Source organism: Mobula hypostoma, chromosome 19 (assembly GCF_963921235.1).
Source record: "Mobula hypostoma chromosome 19, sMobHyp1.1, whole genome shotgun sequence".
Lineage (NCBI taxonomy): Eukaryota > Metazoa > Chordata > Chondrichthyes > Myliobatiformes > Myliobatidae > Mobula > Mobula hypostoma.
In genome coordinates this window covers 10,217,442-10,243,542 of record NC_086115.1, presented here as the reverse complement: position 1 = coordinate 10,243,542, position 26,101 = coordinate 10,217,442, and the positions used below count along the sequence as shown (strand labels likewise).

The window sequence follows — 26,101 nt, the reverse complement described above, 5'->3', positions numbered from 1 at the left end:
GGTATGCCAGCCTAGTGTCCCTCCCTGTGGAAGGATTTCACAAGACAGCCTAGACACAGGGAGATGTTCTCAGGGTTCAGAACCATTTCAGGCCTCTTAGAACTGAGGTCTGGAGAAGCATCTTCACTGAAACAGTAGTGAACTTCTGGAATTCTCTACCACAGGAAACCATGGGGGACAAAATCATTAAATATATTCAAGAAAGAGGGAGATCTAGTTTATGAAGTTAAGAGGAGGAAGCATATGGAAGGGAAGAGGGTAGTGAACTGGATGATCAGCCAGGGCTCTTTTGACTGATGAAACAGGTCCAAGGCAAACTCTTGCTCCCATATAGGAGTGGAGGAGGATTAGAGGCAACTTGGCAGAGGTGTACAAAACGATAAGAGGCACAGATCGAGTGGATAGCCAGAGACTTTATCTGAGGGCAGAAATGGCTATGTGAGAGAGCATAATTTTCAGGCGATTGAAGGAAAGTATAGGGGGATGTCAGAGGTAGATATTTTTTACACAGAGAGCGGTGGGTACATGGAATGCACAGCCAGGGATGGTTGTAGAGGCAGATACATTATGGACAGTTAAAAGACTCTTTGATAGGCACATGGATCACAGAAAAGTGGAGAGAAAGGCTGGATTAATCCTAGATTAGGTTAAAAGGTCAGCACGGTATTGTGGGCCAAATGGCCTATACTGTGCTGTGCTGTAGTATTCTATTATTTATGTTCATTTTCAACGTTTCCAACATAATCATTTTTTTTGTCTGCTTCATCTCGCCTTGTATAGCAAGGCTGCCGTCGGAGGAATCAGTCAGGGGAACCATTACTGCAATCTCTCTGTGACAGGTTAGGACAGAAACTAACTGTGGCTCCCTTTCTCAATGTTTCTATCATACAGTTGGCAGAGAGCAAGAGTAGTTGTGGTAATAACAGTTCTCCAGACTGGTTTGTTATATAGGAGAGATGAAAATTAGAGTTTTACTCTAATTCCAATAAAGGGTCTTTGATCTGGAAATTTAACCCTGCTTCCTCTTTCAGCTTATAAGTACAGTACAACCCCAAAGAGGATGCACAAGAGATACTGGAAATGTTAAACAACGCACACAAAATGTTGGAGGAGCTCAGCGAGTCAGGCAGCACCAATGGAGGAGAATAAACAGTCAGGCTGAAGCCCTGACCAGAATCTCTACACTCGTCAGGGTTTGAGAAGATCCAGCAGGTCATTGAAGACTCTAAAAAAACGCCTACAGGTGTACGGTGGAAAGCATTCTGACTGGTTGTATCACGGACAGAAATGGATACTCCAACGCACAGGATCGCAGGAAGCTTCCAAATGGTGGGTCCATCATGGGTGCAGATCTCCTCACCGTCAAGGAAGTCTGCAAGAGGCGATGTTTCAGGAAGAAGACATCCATTTTCAGGACCCCCACCATCTGGGCTGACAACAGGCTGGTGGAACAAGACAAAAGCCTGAAGACCCAGGCCTCAAAGTCCAATGACATCTTCTACCACACTATTGTTTGGCTCTTGAACCAAACTGAAGTATCTCAATACTACTTGAAAGTATTTTTTCTCTCTGTCAATCCTGCACTAATATGATTATCTTTATTTTGCACAAAACATGGCAATAAACTTCAACTTGAGATGTTGCCTGACCTGCTGAGCATTTCCAGTATTTTCTGTTTTTCTTTCAGATTTAGTTTATATTTCAATTCCTTTTTTTTTAAATTTATTTTTTTTAAGTTCGTAAGGATGGTTTGGGGGAAAAATACCGTGGAGTTAGGGGTCAGAGTAGGGTTAGGGAACAAGGATTTGGGGGAATTAGAGGTCAGGCCAGAGTCAGTACTCCGCCTCACTTTGAAGACCAGAGAGGCAGACACAGGATATCCATGATCAGATGTTGCATGTTGAACCAGCAGAGGGTAGATAAGGACCCCTCTCCCCCTAAGGTCAGCAAGTTGTCAGCTGATTCCAGAGTCAGAGTTCTGATGGTGGGAGGAGAAGATGGCGGTGTGACGCAGCTCGCAGCGGCCACTCCGGTGGTGATGTCTGTTATTTGTCAAGTAGGGTGCCGTGCACAATCCTGATCTGATGGAGACGGAAGTGAGAGCACGGAGGAACATCTGGAGAAACTTCTGAAATGCCTGCTTCGCTGCTGCTGCTACTGTGTGGTCCGAAATCTCCGGAGGGGAAGGCCCCAAGTCCTCGGCTTTACTTGTTGCTCAGCGGCTGGGGCAGGATCGAAGTGCTCGGCAGAGGATGGTGCTAGGAGAGCCTGTGTCGGAGGCGCTGGTCGGAGGCTCAAAGTTTCCGGACGGACTCAGAGTCAGCTGCGGTCAGGTGCTTCCAATGCATCAGCAAGTTGTTGGCGCTTGGAGGTTCATGGCAGGGAGAGTTTCTCCCTTCTGCCACCTGCGTTAGATGATGAGTCGATCGGGACTTTGAGACTTTTTTTTACCGTGCCCATGGTCTGCTCTTTATCAAATTACAGTATTGCTTTTCACTGTTGTAACTATATGTTATAATTATGTGGTGTTGTCAGTTTTAGTCTTGGTTTGTCCTTTTACTTGTGATATCATTATGGAGGAACATTGTATCATTTTTTAATACATGCATTTCTAAATGACAATAAACAAGGACTGAGTGTCATCATAATCTAATGACCCTCAGGTTCACAAATCTGTGAGACCGGAGTTTTTGAGACCTAGTGTTCAGTGATCAGCACATTCTTGATTGACGCCAAGGGTCCAGGTTCAAGGATCAGAAGTCAATCCTCATTGCCCGGAGCCGAGGCTGAAGCCCAGTGTCTGCAGGCCCGAGTCCTGGGGTTAAAGGGCTGTATATGTGCATGGGTGAGAGGGAGGAAAGGGACTTGCTTTTGCTTTGTTGCTTATTGTTTTCTGTTTTGTTGTGTTTGTGGTGTTCTGCCAAGCGTTGGGGGCATGCTTTGTTGGCGCTGAATCTGTGGTGACACTTGCAGGCTGCCCCCAGCACACCATTAGGTTGTGTTCGTTGCTAACGCAAACGGCACACCTCAGTGACATCCCAATTAACTTGAACATTGAATCTTAAATCTTGGTCTCTAACACCTTCAGTTTTGATTTTCATCGACCTTCATCCCTTGAGTTCAGGAGAAAGAGAATATATCTTGCGAAATGCACAATAGCATTTTAGGAGCAGAATAAAATCTGCAGATGCTGGAAATCCAGAGCAACACACACAAAATGCTGGAGGAATTCAGCGGGTCAGGCAGTATCTATGGAAAAGAGTAAACAGTCGATGCTTTGGGCCGAGACCAGTGTTATTTTAGTCAGGATTTATATGGAATTATTGGATCCCCACCGGAAGATAATGGGCTAGTCATTTAAGGTAGAGATAAGATGTGTATCACCAAGGACACATGCAAATTTCTACAGATGCATGGTGGAGAACGTTCTGACTGGCTGCATCAATGCCTGATATGGAGGTTCCACCACACAGGATTGCAAGAGGCTGCAGAGGATTGTAGACCCAGTATCTCCATCATGGGCACAACCCTCCTGACCATTGACGACTTCTTCAACAGGCGGTGCCTGAGAAGGGGCAGCATCCTGCACTAAAAATCTTCACCTCCCTGGACATGCCCTCTTCAAGTTCCAAGTTTAATTGTCATTCAACCATTCACGTGAATACAGCCAAATGAAACAGTGCTCCACTGGGGCCGAGGTGTAAACGACAGTGCCATCAGACACACACAGCACACAGCCTATTACTACCACAGGGGAGGTGGTACAGGAGTCTGGAGACCAACACGCAACCATTCAAGAGTTCCTTCTTCCTCTCCACCATCAGAGCTCTGAACAGTCTATGAACCCATAAACACTACTTTTTAATTCTTTGCTTTTGTGCTCTTTATTTGTGTAATTTATTGTAATTTTAAACCTTTGCACTGTACTGCTGCCGCAAGAGATCAACATTTACTTCATCAAAGTCAGTGATAATAAACCTGATTCTGATTCTAATTTCCTTCTTTGAACAGCATTAGTAAATCAAATGGATTTTTGTTGGAAGTCCTGATGTTTTAATGCTAACATTACTGAAATTAGATATTAACTTCTGTTTCTTTTCTTTTTGAACAATTAGCAACATTCAAAATTGTTTTCCTGATTTCAAGTGTGCAGAACAAAATAATTGTTACTCTGGATCCAATGCAGCAAAAAAAAAATAAGATAAAGAACACAATAAATATAAATACATAAGATAGCTTATATACGTAGATTGATTTTATGCCTATAATGTGACTCTAGGTACAGGAGTGCCTGAACGTAAAATGACTGACAGAAAATAATAAAGTAGTGGTGGTTGGGGGTGTGGAGGGGTGGGTTAGCAGGTGGAGGTGTGAGCAGCCTTACGGTTCCTGGCGTAGATGTTACGTAGTCTGTACTCTGATGGGAGTGGGACAAACAGTCCATGAACAGGGTGGCTGGGATCCTTGATGATGTTACATAGTCATGGTCATACTTTATTGATCCCAAGGGAAATTGGTTTTCATTACAGTTGCACCATAAATAATTAAATAGGAATAAAATCATAAATAATTGAATAGTAATATGTAAATTATGCCAGGAAATGTCCAGGACCAGCCTATTGGCTCAAGGTGTCTGACCCTCCAAGGGAGGAGTTGTAAAGTTTGATGGCCACAGGCAGGAATGACTTCCTATGACGTTCAGTGTTGCATCTCGGTGGAATGAGTCTCTGGCTGAATGTACTCCTGTGCCCAACCAGTCCATTATGTAGTGGATGGGAGACATTGTCCAAGATGGCATGCAACTTGGACAGCATCCTCTTTTCAGACACCACCGTCAGAGAGTCCAGTTCCATCCCCAAAACATCACTGGCCTTACGAATGAGTTTGTTGATTCTTTTGGTGTCTGCTACCCTCAGCCTGCTGCCCCAGCGCACAACAGCAAACATGATAGCACAGGCCACCACAGACTCGTAGAACATCCTCAGCGTCGTCCGACAGATGTTAAAGGATCTCAGTCTCCTCAGGAAATAGAGACAGCCTCAGTGTTCTTAGACCAGTCCAGTTTATTGTCAATTCGTATCCCCAGGTATTTGTAATCCTCCACCATGTCCACACTGACCCCCTGGGTGGAAACAGGGGTCACCGGTACCTTAGCTCTCCTCAGGTCTACCACCAGCTCCTTAGTCTTTTTCACTTTAAGCTGCAGATAATTCTGCTCACACCATGTGACAAAGTTTCCTACCGTAGCCCTGTACTCAGCCTCATCTCCCTTTACTTGCCCTTTTCCAGCATCTTTCTGAATATATGTCCTTGATAGTGGGTCGGCTGGTGCTAGTGATGCAATGGCAGCTTTGACTACCTGTTGTAGCGCCTTCCTGCCCACCCCAGTGCAGCTTCTGTTCCAGGTAGCAAAGTAGTGATACTAGTGACCTTTCCTGATTACGCAGAATGTGTTCTGAAAGCTGGAGAGGTTGTGCAAGGTGTGCACTCCCAGGAGCTTGAAACTGCTGTGCTGTCGATGTAAAGAGGGGTGTGAGTGGTGAGAGTTCTCCTGAAATCGATAATCATCTCCTCTGATTTGTTGACATAAAGGAACAGGTTATTTGCTCAGCACCGGCCTCGAGCTCTTCCGCCTCCTCTCTATTTAAGTTCCCCACATGGAAACTCGTGTCTCCATATCAAATCTCCAAAGCTCCAGACACTAATCCAAAAGCTTAATGTAGTTTTTCAATAATTCCTTTCCTCCCACAGATGCCACTCGGCCTGCTGAGTTAGTCATAGAGTCACAGAAAAGTATAACTTAGAAACGAGTGCTTCGGGGCATCAACTACGTGCTGAACCAGTACTCCCATCGAGCTGCACCGGGACCATACTCCTACCATCCATGCATCTACCCGAACCTCTTAATCACTGAAATCATGCTGGCATGCACCACCAGCAGTGACAGCTCGTTCCAAACATGCAACCCTTTGAGTGAAGAAGTTTCCCCTCATGTTCCTCTTAAACTTATCACCTTTCACCCTTAACCCATGATCTCTATTTGTAGTCCCACCAAACCTTAGTAGAAAAAGCCTGCTTGCATTTAACCCTGTCTATACCCCTCATAATTTCGTATACCACTATCAAAGTTCCTCTCTCTATTTTCTACATTCTTCGTACTTGTCTGCATTAATTTTATCTACCATTTTTCCAGCTGGTCTAGATCCTGCTACAAGTGCTGATAACCTTCCTTGCTGTCCACCACATCACCAGTCTTGGGTGTCATCTGCAGACTTTCTGATCCAGTTAACCATCCAGTTAGAAACAAAATGGACCCAGCACCGATCCCTGTGGCACACCACTAGTCACAGGCCTCCAGTCTGATAGGCAACCCTCTACTACCACTTTCTGGCTTCTTCCACAAAGCCAATATCCGCTTTAGTTCCCCAGTAGCAATAACTCTTTCACTCTACTAAACTGTAGCAAACACACATAAAACTGATGAAAGAATGGATTGGTATTAAAAGGAAGTGCAGTTAACTCTCAAATGGATCTAGTTCTTCATAGATACAGGCCAATGTCAGAATCAGGTTCCTTATCGCTGACATATTGTATGTTATCAAATTTGTAATTTTTCTGACAGTAGATTAATTACCTTTTGTTAGATGTGTTTTGATTAAAGGGTTAACATTAATGTAAATGGTGATCTCCCTCCTTCCACCGCTGCTCCCTGATCTTTTATTTTGGATTTTCAGCATCTGCAGTATTAGAGTAATTAGCATCCAGAACTGGCAATCCTGAGCCCCATCTGCTGAATCTAGGCCTTCTCAACCTCAGGAGGTAGTCCAAGAATGCTCCAGTTTCCCCCCACATCGCAAAGGTGCGTGGACTGGCAGGTTCATTGGCCACTAAACTGTCCCTACTATGTAAATGTAAGGACAATAGATCACGGGGGAATGGGATTGCTTTATGAGCCAGCCTGGACTCAAAGGGCTGAGTGGCCTCCTTCTATGTCCCAAGAAAATATGACATAAATAAAACCTATGACTTGTCCATTCTTAAAACAATTCAAATTGAGGGAAGTAAGAACAGTTTTCACACTCTCTCGCATTGGCAAACTCGGTAAAATTTCGAACTGCTTCAAGGCTGTCATGCACCTGTCTTTGTGACAGTTTGACCTGGGCTCGGTTGATGGTTCTTAATGGTTCACTTTGCTCTTCACAAGTGACACAGATTGCAGTTAAGGTGTTCGGGAGTCAAGTAACAATGAGACAATTCCCTCCAGGTTGTTGCTGTGTTAACAGTTGAACCCTGACTCTATGTGAGCAGATATCAGGCTCCCCACTCCAAATGAGCCCACCATTATCAGTTGCCCACCATCCAGCACCCAATTCCAACCCCAACCCTCAATCCTCAACTCACAATCCTCATTCCTCAATCTTCAACCCTTGATCCTGAGCCCTCAATCTTTGTTCCTCAACCCACAACCCTCAATTTCGATCCTCAATCCTCAATACTCAAACTACAGCCTTCATGCCTCAATCTTCAACCCTCAATACTCAAACTACAGCTTTCATTCTCCAGCGTTCAATCCTCAACCCACCTTGGGCGCCATGGTAGCATGGCCGTTAGAGTGATACTATTACCACTCAGAGAGTTCAATTCCAATGTCATCTGTAAGGAGTCTGTACATGCTTCCCATGGAATGCGTGGATTTTCTCTGGGAACTTCAGTTTCTTCCCGCAGTCCAAAGACCTACTGTTTAGTAGGTTAATAGGTCATTGTATGAAGCGAGGGTTGAATTGGGAGTTGCTGGGTGGCGCGGCTCGAAGGGCTGGAAGGGTTTTTCCACACTGCATGCAAATAAAATAAAAACCCCACAACTACAACACTCAGTCCTCAACTCCAGCCCTCAGTCCTCAACTCCTACCCTCAATTCTCAACCCACAACCTCAATCCTCACACCTCAACTTTGAACCCTCAATCTGCAACCTTTAAACTTCAACCCCTCAAACCTTAACTCTTAGCCCTCAATCCCGTGCTCTAGAAATAAATGTAACTGTCTCCTAAACTAATCTACTTTTGAACAGTCTCACCTGGTAATGCTTAAGGAGGAATATGTTTCCTCTAATAAGCTTTTCTTACTCCTAACATTCCGGCATTATTCTCGTTTATGTTTATTCCCTTTATGGTTAAAACCGTTAGCATTAAGTGAGTTGCTTTCCTCTAAAGCACCGACTTAACTCACCAGGTACTGCCAGGTCACATTAGCAGCTTTTAATTCATGTGTAAGTTAGCCTATTAAAGTTAATTGTCAACAGCAAACAATAAATTGGCAAAGCTTACTAAGATGGATGGGGTAATACCATTAAGAATTGATCTTACTGCAGGTATCCAATAACAGCAATAACAACTTACATTTTTATATTTTACACATTTAATGCAATTTTATGTCCCAAGTTGCTTCACGGGAACCACATTAGGAGATGTTAAACCAGATATCCGAAATAGGTTCTTAAGGAAAGCCTTAAACAGAAAGAGAGAAATAGAAGGGTTTAGCGAGGAAATTCCAGAGCTCGAGGCCCAGGTAGTTAATAGCATAGCCACCAGTGATAGAGCCATTAAAGTTGGGGATGCTCAGAACTGGAGGAGCACATGATCTCAAATATTTGTAGGGCTAGAGAAGGCAGCAGAGACTGGGGGTACTAAACTCTCCTTTGCTCCAATCTTTTCTCCTGCTTGAAGTTAAAACAATATTTCAGGTGATAGGCATTAACCCCGTGATTTCATGTAAGAATCACAGATGCAGTATTTAGAACATAGAAGAATTCTAAGTACCGAGGTTCTAATATTTTTCTGTCATTCATTCTTTGGGTCTTTTCCTCTCTCTGTTTAATGCTCGTCTGCGCAGAGTAAGAATTTCAGGTTGTGTACTGTACACATTTTCTGACATTAAATTGAACCGTTGAAGCACTGAGGAGAGCACACTACAGGCTCGTCATCCCATGATCATTTGCAGTGAGATACCAGCCATCAGATATTCTCAACACAAAATAATCTGCAGATGCTGGGGTCACAGCAACACTCACAACACGCTGGAGGAACTCAGCAGGTCGGGCAGCATCCGTGGAAATGATGAGTCGACGTTTCGGGTCGGAACCCTTCGTCAGGACTGAAGTGGGAAGGGGCAGAGGCCCTATAAAGAAGGTGGGGGGAGGGTGGGAAGGAGAAGGCTGGTAGGTTCCAGATGAAAAACCAGTAAGGGGAAAGATAAAGGGGTGGGGGAGGTGAAGCAGGGAGGGGACAGGCAGGAAAGGTGAAGAAGGAATAGGGGGAAGCACAATGGGTAGTAGAAGGAGGCGGAACCATGAGGGAGGTGATAGGCAGCTGGGGGAGGGGGCAAAGTGAAACAGGGATAGAGGAAGGGAGGGGGAGGGAATTACCGGAATTTGGAGAATTCTATGTTCATACCAAGGGGCTGGAGACTACCTGGATGGTATCCCCTATTCCTTCTTCACTTTCCTGCCTATCATCTCCCTGCTTCCCCTCCCCCACCCCTTTATCTTTCCCCTTACTGGTTCTTCACCTGGAACCTACCAGCCTTCTCCTTCCCACCCTCCCCCCCACCTTCTTTATAGGGCCTCTGCCCCCTTCCTCTTCAGTCCTGACGAAGGGTTCTGGCCCGAAACGTTGACTGATCGTTTCCATGGATGCTGCCCGACCTGCTTTGTTCCTCCAGTGTGTTGTGAGATATTCTCAACAGGAGCTCAGGCCAAAAACTGATGGAAAACTGAAGGGGTGGGAAGGTATTATTTTCTCTCTCTCGGCTAAAACAGGTTGTACAGTTTAAACAATAATGTAGCCACAGAGATGAGATTGATCAGATGCAAAGTTTAGCCTGTTGCACCCACAAATGCACTGAACACTTCACATTGCTGAGAAGCAGTTCCTGTTCGGCAAAAGCTACATTTCTATATGCTTGACACACACAAAATGCTGGAGGAACTCAGCAAGTCTGGCAGCATCTATAGAAAGAAATACAGTCGACATTTCCCGAAGACTGAGGAAGAGTCTTGAATTGTAATGTTGATTCTTTATTCCTTTCCATAGATGTTGCCTGACCTGCTGAGCATTGTCTGTGTATTCCTCTGGATTGCCAGCATCTACAGAATATCTTGTGTCTATTTTTACACCTTTATATGTTTATGGTTAGTTTTTTTCTAAATTCTATTGTATTTCCTTTTCTCTTGTAAATGCCTGCAAGAAAATGAACCTCAAGGTAGTAAATGCTAACATAAATGCACTTTGATAATAAATTTACTTTGAACATTGAACTGTGTACTTTAAAAATTACCAAATGACATAGTTTTGAGCGATAACATTTAAGAAATAGAAGCATAAGTAAGTGATACAGCTCTGCCATTCAATTACATGTGAACTTGCACCAATTCCATTTTCCTGACCATTCCCTGAACCCTAAACTCCCCAATAGTCCAAATATCCTGCCATCTCAGGTTTCAATAAAATCAATGATTTCAAAGTTCAAAGTAAATTTATTATCAAAATATGTGCATGTCATCATATACAACCCTGAGATAAGTTTTCTTGCGGGCATTCATAATAGATACAAAGAAACACCATAGAATCAATTAAAAACTGGACACAACAGGACAGACAAACAACCAATGTGCAAAAGATAACCAACTGTGCAAGTACAAAAGATTAAAGTCTGTCACGAGCCTTGTGGCCCATCAGGCCGGTGCTTGTGCCGGTTTCCGTAGTGTGAAGCAACTGAGAGTACGAAACTCCCCCTCCCTGGGATAGGATGCCAATCTATTGCGAGGTTAATCCCCAGCATTTTTGCCGGTACCCAATCTCAGCTGGGTAGACCAGAGCACTGCATGGTTAAGTGCCTTGCTCAAGGACACACATGCTGCCTCGGCCAAGGCTCGAACCCACAACCTTCAGATCGCTAGTCCAACGCCCTAACCACTTGGCCACGCGCCACAAGTAAAAAGAATATAAACAATAAATATCGAGAACATGAGATGATGTGCCCTTGAGAGTGAGTCCATAGATAATAGGAACAGTTCAGTGTTGAGGTGAGTGAAGTTAACCCCTCTGGTTCATGAGCCTGATGGTTGAAAGCTAATAACTGTTCCAAGACTCCCTGGGGTAGAAGATTCACAATTATTTGAGAAAAGAACCCTACCCCCTCATTTCTGTCTTAAATCTGCATCCCCTCTGACAAGATGTCTCCATCTTAGAATTCCCAGAAGAGGAAGCTTTCTCTCAGCAACCCCCTTCTGAATCTTAAGTGACAATATAATTATGTCTCACAACTTCAGCCTCTAAGCCCTGCAGTACTCCCAGTACTTAAGTCAGTTCAGAGCTGAGGCTGACTAATATTTGAAAGATAAAAATGCTTAGCAGCTTAGCACAGGATTGCAGTCAGGATTTGAAAATTTCTAATCATGAGTATGTAACCATAAGGCATGAAACATAAGAGCACAATTAGGCCACTCGGCCCATTGAGTCTGCTTCCCATTCTATCCAGGCTGACTTATTATCACTCTCAACCCCATTCTCCTGCCTTCTCCAAGTAACCTTTGACACCCTTACTAATAAAGAACCTATCAACCTCTGCTTTAAATATACCCAATGACGTAGCCTCCACAATCGACCGCAGCAATGAATTCCACAGATTCACCATCCTTTAGTTAAAGAAAGTCTTCCTCATCTCTGTTCTAAAGGGACATCCTTCTACTCTGAGGCTGTGCCCTCAGGTCCTGGACCTCCTCACAATAGGAAATATCCTCTCCACATCCATCAATATTTGGTAGGTTTCAATGAAATCCCCCCCTCATTCTTCTAAACTCCATTGAGCACAGATCCAGAGCCATTATAACTCTGTGATCCCCAGCATCATTTTCATGAACCTTCTCTGGACCCTCTCCAATGCCTGTGCATCCTTTCTTAGATATGATGCCCAAAATTGCTCACCGTATTCCAAGTCTAAACTGACCAATGTCTCATTGCAACAGGTGCAGACTGTCCAGTTACTTCAGACTGATTAACGAATCGGTGATGCCACAATTGATCTCTTTCCTTTTATGCACAGATCTGTTTTGATGGAAAGCCATTGATGTGAAGGGTTAACTCCGGTATCCCTCCTTCCATTTCTGCTCTCTGATCCTTTATTTTGGATTTCCAGCAGCTGCAGTATTGGTTAGTCAAATGGAGCTGGTATCTGGAAGTGGTGATTCTGCTAAAATCTAGCCTTGTTGACCACAGGAGATGGATCACAAGTGCTCCAGTTTCCCCTCATATCCCCAAGCAACGTAGATTGGCAGGCTCGTTGCCTATTGTAAACTGTCCCTACTGTGTAAATGGTAAGAAAGGTAAGGACAGCAAATGCAGTACTAGCATTCATTTTGAGAGGATTAGAATATAAAAGCAAGGATGTAACGCTGAAGCTTTGTAAGCCATTGGTCAGAACACACATGGAGCATTGTGAGAAATTTTGAGCTCCTTAACTAAGAAGCAATCTGCTGACATTGGAGAAGGTCCAGAGGAGGTTCATGAGAACGATCCCAAGACTGAAAGGTTAATGTATGAGGAGCATTTGATGACTCTGTATCTGTACCCATTAGAGTTTGGAAGAATGAGGGGAGTTGTAATTGAAATCTATCAAATATTGAAAGGCCTAGATAGAGTGGAGGAGGAGAGGATGTTTTCTATAGTCGGGGAGTCTAGGACCAGAGGACGCAGGCTCAGAGATGTTCCTTTAAGACAGAGATGAAGAGGAATTTCGTTAGCCAGAGGATGGTGAGAGTGTGGAATTCTTTGCCACAGACAGCTGTGGAGGCCAAATCATTGGGCATATTTAAAGTAGAGATTGATAGGTTCTTGATTTGTAAGGGAGTCAAAAATTATGGGGAGAAGGCAGGAGAATGGAAGGGATAGTAAATCAGCCATCTTTGAATGGCGGAGCATACTCAATGGGCTGAATGGTCTAATTCTGCTCCTATGTCTAATGGTCTATGGAACAGAATATAAGGAAATTACTGGGAGAATGGGATTGCACTGTGTGCCAGCCTCGACTCAAAGGGCTGAGTGGATCCTTCTATATCTTTCCTCTTATACTCTTGCCAAAAAAGAAAGAAATGTACTTAAGCAATCTTGCATAATTACATAGAACACAGGACAGTACAACACAGGAAGCCCTTCAGCACACAAAGTTTACTAAATGGTTGTAAATTTAATTAAACCCATCTGCTTATGCATGATCCATATCTGCCCCCTCCCCCTTCCCTACCTGTTCACATATCTGTCCAACTGCCTCTTAAACACCATTATGGTGCCTGCTTCCACCAGCCCTGGTGACCCTCTTCAAGTACCTGCCTCTCTCTGCGTTAAAAAAACTTGCCCCACATGTCCCCTTTAAACTTTCTCCCTCTCACCTTAAATACGTGTCCCCTACGATCTGACATTTCTACCCTAGGAAAAAGAATGGACTCTGTAACCTTATCAATGCCTCTCATAATTCTATACACTTCCATCAGGTCTCCCCTTAGCTTCCAACTCTCTAAAGTAAAATACAACCCCAGATTGTCCAAACTCTCCTTATTGACAATACTCTCTAATTTGCTCATAATTCTTCACTTTAAGACAGATTGTATTCATTGCTATGGTCACACTTAAAATTCCACAGCACCACGATAAACAGGAATAAATCTATCAAGCTACGAGGGGTGATTGATAAGTTCGTGGCCTAAAGTAGAAGGAATCAATTTTAGAAAACCCAGCACATTTATTTTTCAACATCGTCCCTTCCTACATTTACACATTTAGTCCAGCGGTTGTGAAGCATATGGATCCCTTCTTTGTAGAAGTCAGCGTCTTGGACTGCACATGCATGTAACAAGAGCGTCTTGGACCTCCGGGTGGTCCACAGCAGGGGTGGTTGATAAGTTCGTGGCCTAAGGTAGAAGGAGATGAGTTATTAACTTTAAACTTTCTGCATAATCACTCAGAGTTGAACTGCACGCGCATGTAACGAGAGCTGTTATAACTCATCTCCGTCTACCTTAGGCCACGAACTTATCAATCACCCCTGCTGTGTACCACTTTCTGGAGGTCCAAGACACCGACTTCTACAAAGAAGGGATCCATATGCTCCACGACCGCTGGACTAAGTGTGTAAGTGTAGGAGGGGACGATGTTGAAAACTAAATGTGCTAGGTTTTCTAAAATCGACGCCTTCTACCTTAGGCCACGAACTTATCAACCATCCTTCGTATATCAATGGAATAATTGATCAAGGTTCCCATTCAAGGATTGTACTGATGTGAAAAAAAGTCCCAAAAAAATCTTCAAATGCAAGTGCAGCACAGTAGCGTTGCGGTTAATGTAATGCTATTACAGCACCAGTGACTTGGGTTCATTTCCTACCATCATCTGTAAGGAGTTTATACATTCTCCCATAACCATCTGGATTTCCCCCGGGTGCTCCGCTTTCCTCCCACATTCCAAAGACACCCGGATTAGTACCAAGGGCAAGATGGGCCTTCTGCCATGCTGTATCTCTCAATTAAATAAATATGCTGCAAATCTAAAATAAAAGCAGGAAATGTTGGAAATACTCAGCAGGTCAGGTCGTATCTGTGGGAGATGAAACGGAGCCGATGTTTCAGGTCAAAGACTGAGTGTCAGAACTGGAAAGGAGAAACTTGTTAAGTTGCAGACACGAGAGATTCTGCGGACGCTGTAAATCTGGAACATCACACACACAAAATGCTGCAACATCTACAGAGGGGACTAAACAGTCAAAGCTTCACCTGAAACCCTTCAGTATTTTGCGTGTTTTGTTAAGTTGCAGAAGGGTTGTGAAGGGAAATGTTCCAGTAGGGTAAAAGAAATCTAGGGTGACCAGTTTTACAGCTTAACCCACAGTCACTCCAGTTTTATCCTATCAGAGACCCACTGCCAGATTCTGTAGCTTCCTTTGTCACCGTTCCCAGTTCTGACGAAGCATGTTTGACACAAAATATTAACTCTGTTTCTCCTCCCACTGATACACTGTGACCTGCTGAGGATATCAAGTAGTTTCTGCTTCTATTATAATGCTGATGTGTTCATTCCCTCTAGGGGTGCCATGGTAACACAGCGGTTAGTGCAACACAGGGCATCGGAGTTTGGAGTTCAATTCCAACGTCATCTGTAAGGAGTCTGTACTGTACATCCTCCCTGTGGAATATGTGGGTTTTCTCTCACAGTCTAATGAACACACTGGTTAGTAGGTAACAAATTGTTCCATGATTAGGCTTGGGTTAAACCAGTGGTTGCCGGGCTGCATGGCTTGAAGGGCCAGAAGGGCTCATTCCACACTGTATCTCAATCAATCAATCAATCAATCAGTCAATAAATGGATGCATTCATACATACATATATGCCTGCATAAATAAGTAAATGGGCTCTGTAAGAACATAAGAAGATATCAATTTTCTCAATCAATGAACACATCAAGATAAAGTAAGTAATTTTGCACAATATCTCCTCAAAGATGGTTTAAATTCTGCTTTTTTTTATGTTTGATGCTTGCATCATGATCCCAAGCTGAATGATAAAATTTCAATACTTCATCTACTGTAATATGATTGTACTGCTACTTTTAGATATTAGGGAAAAAAGATAAAAGATTTTTAAAAGATTAGCTTTATTTGTCACAAGTACATCAAAACAACAAAACATACAGTGACATGAGTCACTGTGTCAATGAGTAATACAGTCCGAAGATGTGCTGGGGGCAGCCCACATGTTTCACCATGCTTCCACTACCAATATAGCATACGTACAGCTCATTAACACTAACCCATATGTCTTTGGAACGTGGGAAGAAACTGGAACACCCGGAGGAAACCCATACCATCACTGGAAGAATATAAAAGCACCTTGTAGACAGCAGTGGGAACTGAACCCCGACCTTCTGATGCTGTAAGGCATGATGCTTACAGGAGTACAATAAGTAAGACTTGATGTAGTTCTCTTGCAGACCTGAGTACAGGCTGTCCCCATGTAACAAATGAGTTATTTCTTACAAAATTAGAAATAGCTGGCCACATCAGAAAGATTGACGTGTTTGATTGCACAACAGATAACTGGACTTTGTATACTGAGCAAATTGAGCAGTATTTTGCAGCAAGTGAAAAAGCCGATAAAAGCAAGTGCCAATTTTGCTGACTGTTCCAACCAAACCAGCTGAAGTAAGCTTTGCTGATATAGTGAAAGTAATGTAGAAACAGTTAGAACCAAAACCATTTTTTGATTGTAGAATGATTTAGGTTTCATAAGTGGAATCAAGAGGAAAGGGAATCCACTTCAGCGTATATGGCTGCACAGAAGATGTCTGAACATTGTTAATTCAGTAATGGACTTAATTATGTGCTCAAAGATTGTTTAATTTATGAAATCTTACAAGAAAGCATTCGAAAATGCCTCCTAACCGAAGCACAATTTACATTTAAAAGAGTAATTGAAATAAATGTATCAATGGAAACTGCAGAGACACAACTGAGTTACAGTCAGGAATGAAAGTGAGTGTGAACAAAGTTGCAATATCTAAACAGAAACCAGCCTGACCAAACAAATTGTGCTATCTTTGTGGCGGGGGCTCACATAAACCAGACCAATGCAAGTTTCAAGGCAAAACTTGCAGAAAATGCAACGAAGTAGGACATATACAAAGAGCATGTCAGGCAGACAAAAACAAATGGACTGCACAGGGAAGAGTAAAAGATAAAAAGTCAAGTTGCACTTTCAAGAAGAGTACTAGGCTACATGCTGTTGAGGAAAAATTTGACAGTGAAGAGAGTGACACAGGACTGAGTAGTCTTCAGATGTACAATGTGAAAACTAACAGGAGACATGCAATATGGCTTCCACCAGAAAAGAATGTGAAATTTATTAAAATGGAATTGGACACTACCTCAGCTGTTTCAATCATTCCACAAAATGAGTTTGAACAGCATTTCAAAGATACTGAATTGAAACCTGCAGATATCTAATTAAGAACTTATACATGAGAAAAGATAACTCTTATGGGAATGATATTTGTAACAGTGAAATACAACAACCTAAAAGTTACTTTGGGCTTGTATGTGGTGAAAACATGAAGGCGAGCATTGTGGGGCATAATTGGTTTGGACAACTACAACTTGATTGAAGATCCATCCACCATTTGTATGCTAGATCCCCTACAACAGAGTCAACCAAAAGCAAATTAAGGCCACAGCATTGGAAAACTAAAACATATCCAGGGTAAAATAGTGTTAAATGAAAATGCCACACCCAAGTTTTACAAAGCCAGTTCCTTGTATCACCTGGGATAAAGTAGCCAGTGAGCTAGATCACATGGAGCCTGAAGGAATTCTTTCCAAGGTTGAATGGAGCCCATGGGAGACACCAGTGGTGCCAGTAGCCAAAAGAATGAGTCTGTCAAGATCTGTGGTGATTGTAAGGTTACCATCAAACCGGTACTAAAAGCAGATCAATATCCTCTGCCCAGAAAAGAGGACATCTTAAGAACAGAAGAAATAGGAGCAGGAGTAGGACATCTAGCCTGTCGAGCCAGCCCCGCTATTCAATAAGATCATGGCTGAAATGGCCATACCTGCCTTTTCCCCATAACCCCTAATTCCCCTACTATGTAAAAATCTATCCAACCTTGTCTTAAATATATTTACTGAGGTAGCCTCCACTGCTTCATTGGGCAGAGAATTCCATAGGTTCACCACTCTTTGGGAAAAGCAGTTCCTCCTCATCTCCATCTTAAATTTACTCCCCTGAATCTTGAGGCTATGTTCTCTAGTTCTATTCTCACCTACCAGTGGAAACAACTTTTCTGCCTCTATCTTATCTATCCTTTTCATAATCTTCTAAGTTTCTATAAGCTCTCCTCTCATTCTTCTGAATTCCAGCAAGTACAGTCCCAGGAAACTCAATCTCTACTCATAGTCTAACTCTTTCATCTCTGGAATCAATCTGCTAAATCTCCTCTGCACTGCCTCCAAAGCCAGTATATCCTTTCTCAAGTAAGGAGACCAGAACTGCACGCAGTACACCAGGTGCGGCCTCACCAATACCCTGTACAGTTGCAGCATGACCTCCCTGCTCTTCAATTCAATCCCTCTAGTAATGAAGGCCAATATTCCATTTGTCTTCTTGATCGCCTGCTGTACCTGCAAACCAATCTTTTGTGATTCATGTACAAACACTCCCAAGTCCTTCTGCACAGCAGCGTGCTGCAATCTTTTACCATTTAAATAATAATCTGATCTTTCATTTTTCCTTCCAAAGTGGGCGACCTCACATTTACCAACATTGTACTCCATCTGCCAGACCCTTGCCCACTCACTTAACCCATCTATATCTCTCTGCAGAGTCTCCATATCCTCTGCACAGTTTGCTTTTCCACTCAATTTAGTGTCATCAGCAAACTTAGATACACTACACTCGGTCCCCTCTTCCAGATCGTTAATGTATATTGTGAACAGTTGTGGGCCCAGCACTGACCCTTGTGGCACACTGCTCACCACTGATTGATAACCAGAGTAACACTCATGTATCCCTACTCTCTGCTTTCTATTAGTTAACCAATACTCTATCCAAGCTAATACATCACCCCCAACTCTATGCATCCTTATCTTATATGCAGCACCTTATCGAATGCCTTCTGGAAATCCAAGTAAATAATGTCCACCTGTTCCCCTCTATCCACTGTGCTCATTATATCCTCAAAGAACTCCAGTAAGTTTGTCAAACAGGACCTGCCTTTGCTGAATCCATGCTGTGTCTGTCTAACGGATCCATTTCTTTCCAGATGCCTCCCCATTTCTTTTTTAATGATAGCTTCAAGCATTTTCCTAACTACAGATGTTAAACTAACTGGCCTATATTATCTACCTTTTGCCTACATCCTATTTTGAACAGTGACATGACATTTGGCTTCCTCCAATTGGCCAGGACATGTCCAGGGTCCAAAGAATTTTGGTAAATCATCACCAAAGCCTTTACTATAACTTCTGCCATTTCTTTCAGTACCCTCAGATGCATTAAATTAGGACCAGGGAACTTATTTATCTTCAGGCCCACAAGTTTGCTCAGCACTACCTCTTTAGTGATAGTTATTGTATTGAGGTCCCCACCTCCCATTCCATCCATAATATCTCTCTCTTTGGCATGATAAATGTGTCTTCCACCATGCAGACCGACACAAAATAGTCATTCAAAACCTCAGCCATTTTCTCATTTTACATATATATATATATATATATATATATATATATATCCCCCCCCAACTCCTCTTTTCCTTCCCCCCACTCCCATGTAGCATACTGCGCAACCCTAGTAGGCCAACAATGAATTGATGAATTGCAGATTACTGCCTGTATGGAAGACAAGTGTGTATTAAAAGCAACATTTCTAGTTTGATTGTGATCAGATATAAGGTATTTGAAAGGACAATATTCACCAACACTTGACAGCATCATTTTTCATGCTTCAGAACAGGGCTCCATTCAGTACACTAGCTCTCTGATGTAATTACTTAAATGTGTGTTTTAAGCATGGTGGAATCTGAAATCCCAGCACTTGTGAGTGCAGTTAACACAAATCTTTAGCAGATTTTCCAGTCATTTAGACAAATTACAAGTTGGCAGAAAACAGTTGATGGGAGCATTTTGAAACAAGAATTGTTTGATCCTCTCACAGACTGGTACGTTATATCTAACTGGATATCACATGCAGAGATCCTTTACACGTCACTGGCACACCACACATATTGAGTGCACCCTGTGATACTTTATACACAGCGTGCATTAATTTTACACATTAAATGCACTTGTACACTGCATGAGATTTGTATAAAATATGTACTGTGTACCCACGTGGAATTGTCATGTCAAATGTAACTTGCACGAAATAGTACACCACGTGCAACCACACAAAAGAAACAAAACAATTGTAAGGAACAGCAGGCCACCTTATGCAACAGCCTCACAATATAGGCTGCGTACAACGAATACAATTGGTTCATTGAGTGCAGTTCACGGGAGGTAGTACAACGGAACGCTGCAGGTACGTCACGAACTACAACCACACTACAGGCGACCGATACAAACTCTCCAAAGGTACAACCTTAACAGGGATAGCTCACGCAATAGCCACCCTGTACACTCAACGCATTTTCCGCAAGCTATTTAATATTTACGTAATATTTGAGTAATATTGTAAAAGTTTGATTAAGCAGTCGTTGTTAATTAAAACAATTCATTGCGGATTTATGTAAAAGTACGTGAATGGCTTTCGTCATTACGCAGGTACGTCATATGCGCGCGCCTCGCTTAAATTAAAAACGAAACTAAGACCCGTTCTCTTGGTCTGCTACCTTTTTCTTGCAATTAGTTTTTTATGTTTTGGAGTTACAAAACATATTTTGCTGAATTTACAGTGCTTCCGATTGCTTCTTTGGATTACACACGGCACTTTCCGCCCACAAACGACATGAAAAAGAAATACAAACTCACATTAACCTTTCATTTGCAAAGATATTCATCAATTACTTATGTTTTTTTTTAAATTCAACCGGAAAATCATATTAATGTGTCTCGTTCCTTTACCAAAATTCGCCTTGAGGAGATTGAAAATGAAGGGAAAAAAAGGCACCCTGGGTTCAGCTCGGAAATCGAAGTTTCCGCGCACAATGTTGTAAATATTGAGTGCTGGTGAGACAGACTTCATCGAACACCTCCACTTCCAACATTGCCGCTCACAGCCTGGACCGCCGTTAACCGGCGAAGCCCCCAACACCCCCTTGTCCAAGGAGCAGCTGGGGCCCGCGCTGGCCTTCCTACCTGTTATTGTGATGTTGCTGTAGGTGTTGGAGATATGTTCCTTGGTCAGGACGATCTGCATCTGCGATGCCTTCTCCCGCTGTAACTCCAGCATAATGTCTGGATGCTGCGCGATTTTACACCCCTTCTGCTTATCCAGGGCTATGTCGCTCCGGACAATGTCTGAAATTAGAAACGCAGTCCTAACGATAAAACGAAATTACAGTTCTCGTCATTTATAATCCCCTTTCAAAAAAAAAACAAATCACTGATCGCGTTAGAAACGAATTTACACGCGACTTTTAACTTCATGCAGACAGAAGGGATTAATTTAGTTAGATATTTGGAGACTAATGTAATTAGTTCGGTTCAACATTGTGGGCTGAAGGGTTTTGTTCATGTGCTGCGTGTGCGATGTTGTAATTTTCATATTTAAAATCGTTACACCCATCAAACAAACCGGGACAATTTGCCTCGGGTCTTGTTCCTTTCAATCAAAAGCAACGGTGAATAGGAAACGACAACCTGCACTATAACTTGGCAGGGAGAAACACACAGTTCTTTGCATGGTATCAGTTGACAATTTGACCCGTGGTAAATTATATAGCCTACTCGTGAATTGTCAGTATCCTACATTACAATCAGCTTGACAAGGATTTCACGTACACTGTGTGAAAAGGGGGCAGATTTATATGTTGCAAAAGAACACCTAAGCTTTAAATGCATTTGAAATATGTATAAATGTTGTTACAAATAATTAATAAAATGCGTCTAGAGGTATAAAGCACTTTAAATATAATAAATGAGAAAAGTCTTAAAATTTATGCATTATTTGTATAAATGTGATTTCCAAAAGTTGATTTTGTAGTTTCCGTATCACGCGGTTATTTAGTCAGGTTATACCACGTAGTTAGGAACGCTATTAGTTCAAGGGGCCTTGAAAAAGTGACTCATATACCGTCTTCGTAGTTTTTGAGGTAGTAATCGGGCCCCAGCTCGCCTCTGTGCTTCGCCAGATTTCGATGATTCTGGAATTGCAGAAAGTCCGTCCTTTTCCCGCCGAACCAGAGAAAGGCGGGGGACAACCCTCGGGCCAACGTTACCAGCTTTCTGGAGCTGTAAGTTTTCAAAAAGAACATTCCACCTCAATAAGTGAAGAAATGGAGGCTACAAATATGTTATCAGCCACTGTAACGTATAAGTAGAATGGTATACCTCAGCAGACTGGAATAACTATTCCGTATTGCTCATCTCTGCTTCACTCTCCTAGTGGGAGAGTGGACGAGAGAGCACAAACACAGAATACAAGAACGCGTTAGTACAGAGATTAGGAGATTTTGTTTTAGTCGGAAAGCTATGAAACTGTGGAATTCATTCCCACAGGCGGCTGTGGAGGCCAAGTAATTGGGCATATTTAAAGCGGAGGTTGATAGGTTCGTGATTAGTTAAAGTTTACGAGGAGAAGGCAGGAGAATGGGGTTGAGAGGGATAATAAATCAGCCATGATGGAATGGCAGAGCAGACACAGTGGGCCGAGTGGCCTGGTTCTTCTCCTGTGTCTTATGGTCTAAACTCGCCTGTAAAATATCATCTCGCATCAACGTGCATCGGCTGCGTGAACCGAACATTGCTAATGAGGGAGACGCCTGTTGGAGTTCTATTCCTAAAACCAAACCGCTTAATTTTGATTACTCTGTGGGGTTTTTTTAAGAATATTAATTTGAATACCAAAAACTTTTGGTATGTTGAAGATAGTTTATGATAAGGCCTCTGTCACACGAAGACTCCCGCCGCCAAACTTCAAATCGAATACTGCCTGCTGTCTTTAGTGGTATCGTTTAATAAGTTATTTTTAAGGTAGTTCGTTTATTTACACGCCAATTTAGCAGCTTCCGTTAGAATGCGTAGGAAGCGCGATTTTGCTGTTAAGGTACTTGGGGAGCTGGGAATGTTACACTGAACTGACATTAGGCTCGCAACCGACTTGGGTATAACCCCTAAAGCGAACAAGTTGCAAACAAAAACTCGAAATTTTAAGAACCTCTACAATGAAATTATAAACGTTATAACATCATCAACTTTGTAAATTACTTCACGCCGAGTATTCTAAATTTATATGGCCCAACGGAATGTAGCGGATACGCCACTTTACCGTGTGATGTAATGAAGTTTAATCTGTTCTCCAAACTTCCCTCATTCCGCTGAGATAGAAGTTTAGATGTTTGTATTTAGTTTTAAAAACGAAAAACCGACAAGAAGAGGGTAGGCAGCGGTTTATTTTATAGTTGGACTGCGGTGGGGGTTGTTAAACTGACGACTTTGTGGGGTTTTGTTAAAAACTCCCAGGTCTGTTTTACTTTGGAAAAACTGGTCTTTTATTTTTACAATATGTGGTTTGTGTTGTGTCGAAATTATATCTCGATCCCTTTGTGTAAAATACACTGTTGTCTCAATTTTACCGTTAATGTCTCTGACGGCTTCTAATCGCTACTTTATAGACTATTTCCTGATTCCAGAACACAAATCTTGTTTCGCTTCATCGAATTTGCCGGCTATTGTTTGGTTTTAAGGAATTACGTTGCCTTTTCCAATCGATCTCAAGTTTAAAAGGCTGGGATTTTTTTTCTGTCCTTTTTTGAAAGTTTGTATCCGGACTAAGTAACGTCTTGAACAAATCGGCGGGGATTAGAAATGAAATATGCCACGTCGGATGCACAAAAGAGAAATGATGGTGCTTTTGTTCAAATTACAAAGGGATATTGGTTAATTATGATGCCGCGCTCGTTCGGAAATTAACTAAAAATTCGTCGAATAAAAATAGGCCATAATTTGGAGTTGATGATCGTTAACTAGGGAGAAAATACTTGTTTGTTAATATTAAAACAAAATTAATTTTCTCGGCTCACTATTAAATAAGACTACCTTAAAAAATCAATCCAACCATTGTGCAGCACCGCCGGGTCGAGCTGAACGGACAGAAAGTTTTCACTGACGCTTCGCACTGAACCCCTGATGTCCACGTCCAACAGAATAAGAGTCTTCATCCCCCTCCGTGCATGGCTGGGACCTGCCGCCGGCGATCTTCGTTCCCCGACCTGCGCCGATGTCGAGGGGCGAGCGAGCATGGGGAGAGATGCGAGCAAGCAAAGGGCTGGCAAAATCCCAGGGAGGCTGCAGTGGAGAAATGAGCCACCGGGCATTGTCGCTCGAGAGAGAGAGAGAGAGAGAGAGAGACAGAGAGAGAGACAGAGAGAGAGAGAGAGAGAGAGGGAGAGAGAGAGAGGAAAATCAAATTCTCCCAGATGGCAACTTCCAAGGCGGTGGGGAGAGTGAATTATTTTTTTGAATTGCCAGTGTGTGTGGTTTGCAATGTTTTGATGGCGCGGTGAGAAGTTCCACGCCCTCCACGCCCCCAGCCTCTCCAACAGTCCGCACGCCCCCTTTAAAAAGCCTCGACCCAAACTGTAGGCGATTAAAAAGCCAACGGCGCCGTCCCATTCTCATCGTCCAACGACCCAACTACAAGCTCGACCGTCGCGCTCTCGGGGACCGTGCGCATGAGATCACCACGGGGTTAGAGCACGGAGGGAGGCGGATGGTGGTGGTGGTGGGGGGGGGAGGATTGTTGTGGGTGGGAAAGGATCCCACAGAGACAGATATTAGGAGGGGGGGCATATGGCAAATGCGCAACAGGGCGATCGCAGCAACAGTTGGCCATCTCTCTCAGGAGCCGGCATCGTGACTTGTTTTGTGTCGGTGACTAGTGCCAACATCCACTACCTCTATACTTGGCGATGCATTTGAGTTATCGAACAACTCTGTGCATGTGTCCGCGAAAGCTCCAAATTGTGAAAATGGGATTTCCAACCTTCCCCTTTCCAGACAATAACCACTGAGTGCTATTTTATCCAGACGTTCTCCCTATCCCACTTGAACTCCCTTTAGCTTTAAGGGCTGTGCGAGACAGTGAGGGGGAGGGGCTGGCGGCTAACCGTAAATTATTACCTGGTTTCATCAATAAAGGAAAGCAGCCGGTCCAGTTATCTGTGTGAGAATTCGCCTTGCGTGCAATCACTCCCGGCCACTCGGCCCCGATTCCAGAACGCTCAGATCACCTACTCTGCCGCTTGTCTTTCGTGAGTTTTGTTTTACACTGGAAGTATTCCCACTGAGAAATAGCAATCAAAGTGCTATTTCCTTGTCGCAGCGACCACTCCGGCACCAACCAAAGGTGTAATTGTTCGACCTTTATGACTTTGTTAGGATCGCAAAACTCTGCTGGATGTTAAGAATATTACTTTTATGGGTGTTGTGTGTGAGTTATATGTGCTGTGTTGTACACTGGTCTGGGGGAACGTTGTTTCGTTTGGTGACATACATGGATACGGTTGAATAGCGATACTTGGACTTGAACTCGCTGTACAGCGACGGTGCATCTAGATACAAGCGGTTAATACATTCGTGCACTGAACAAGCGCACTTTCGTTGCTATTAGGAGAGCATCTCGCTTGTGTGGTGGTCTGAAGGCGGTGTAACACACCACAATCTGCTCTTGCAGCTTGCCTACGGCGAATGGAAATTAAAGCCGAAAACAGAACGTACTGTGAACGCTGAGCAAGTCAGGCAGCTTCTGTGGCGAGAAGAACAGTTAACGTTCAGGTTGAAGAACTTTTCATTCAGAAACTTAAGGGATTGGAGCAAAATTATGTCATTTCCCCCATCGAGTCTGTTCCGATGCTGGCTCGTTGTATCGAGCCCTTCCGGACTTTCTTTCAAGTGTCCGTAGCAGGTACTAGCGGATCTCGGGAGGTGCCGCCTCCGAGTGTGAATCGCCTTGCGGAGACTTTTGATGCAGTTGCACTGGGCTCAGCAGCGGCGGCGTGCGGTCATATGTCCGCACCGCAGAGCACGGACGCTGCTGGAATGCCCGATCGCAGCCCACAAAAGTCAACCCGAGGAGGAGAAGGCGCGCCTTTGGGTATCCTTCCAAAGGCGTTTGGCAGCGCGGGTGCTGGTAAACATAAAGGAGCTGGAGGGGCTCGCCAGGTCGGCCAGCATCTACGGGAGGAAATGGACAGTGTGGATGGTGTTTAACTGTAAAAATCTTAACCCGGTCTGAAATCACTTTGCAGAATTCTCCGTCACCGACAAACCTGTCCGGTGTGACAGCCATACATTCACCGCTCTTCCCTTCAGGAGAGTGTGTTTTGTCATCACAGTTCTTGGCAAGT

General features: G+C 43.3%; 1 protein-coding gene across 1 annotated transcript in view; it reads right to left on the bottom strand.

Moving 5' to 3' along the window:
- Positions 1-24,070, bottom strand: part of hpse2 (heparanase 2) — a 480,230-nt gene extending 456,160 nt beyond the window's left edge. The window contains exons 1-3 of the mRNA XM_063072085.1: positions 23,793-24,070; positions 21,829-21,986; positions 20,811-21,053 (exon numbers count right to left, since the gene is read on the bottom strand). Coding sequence (XP_062928155.1) covers positions 20,811-21,053; positions 21,829-21,986; positions 23,793-24,070 — 679 coding nt within the window. The remainder of the gene's footprint in view (positions 1-20,810; positions 21,054-21,828; positions 21,987-23,792) is intronic.
- Between the last annotated feature and the right edge of the window lie 2,031 nt (positions 24,071-26,101).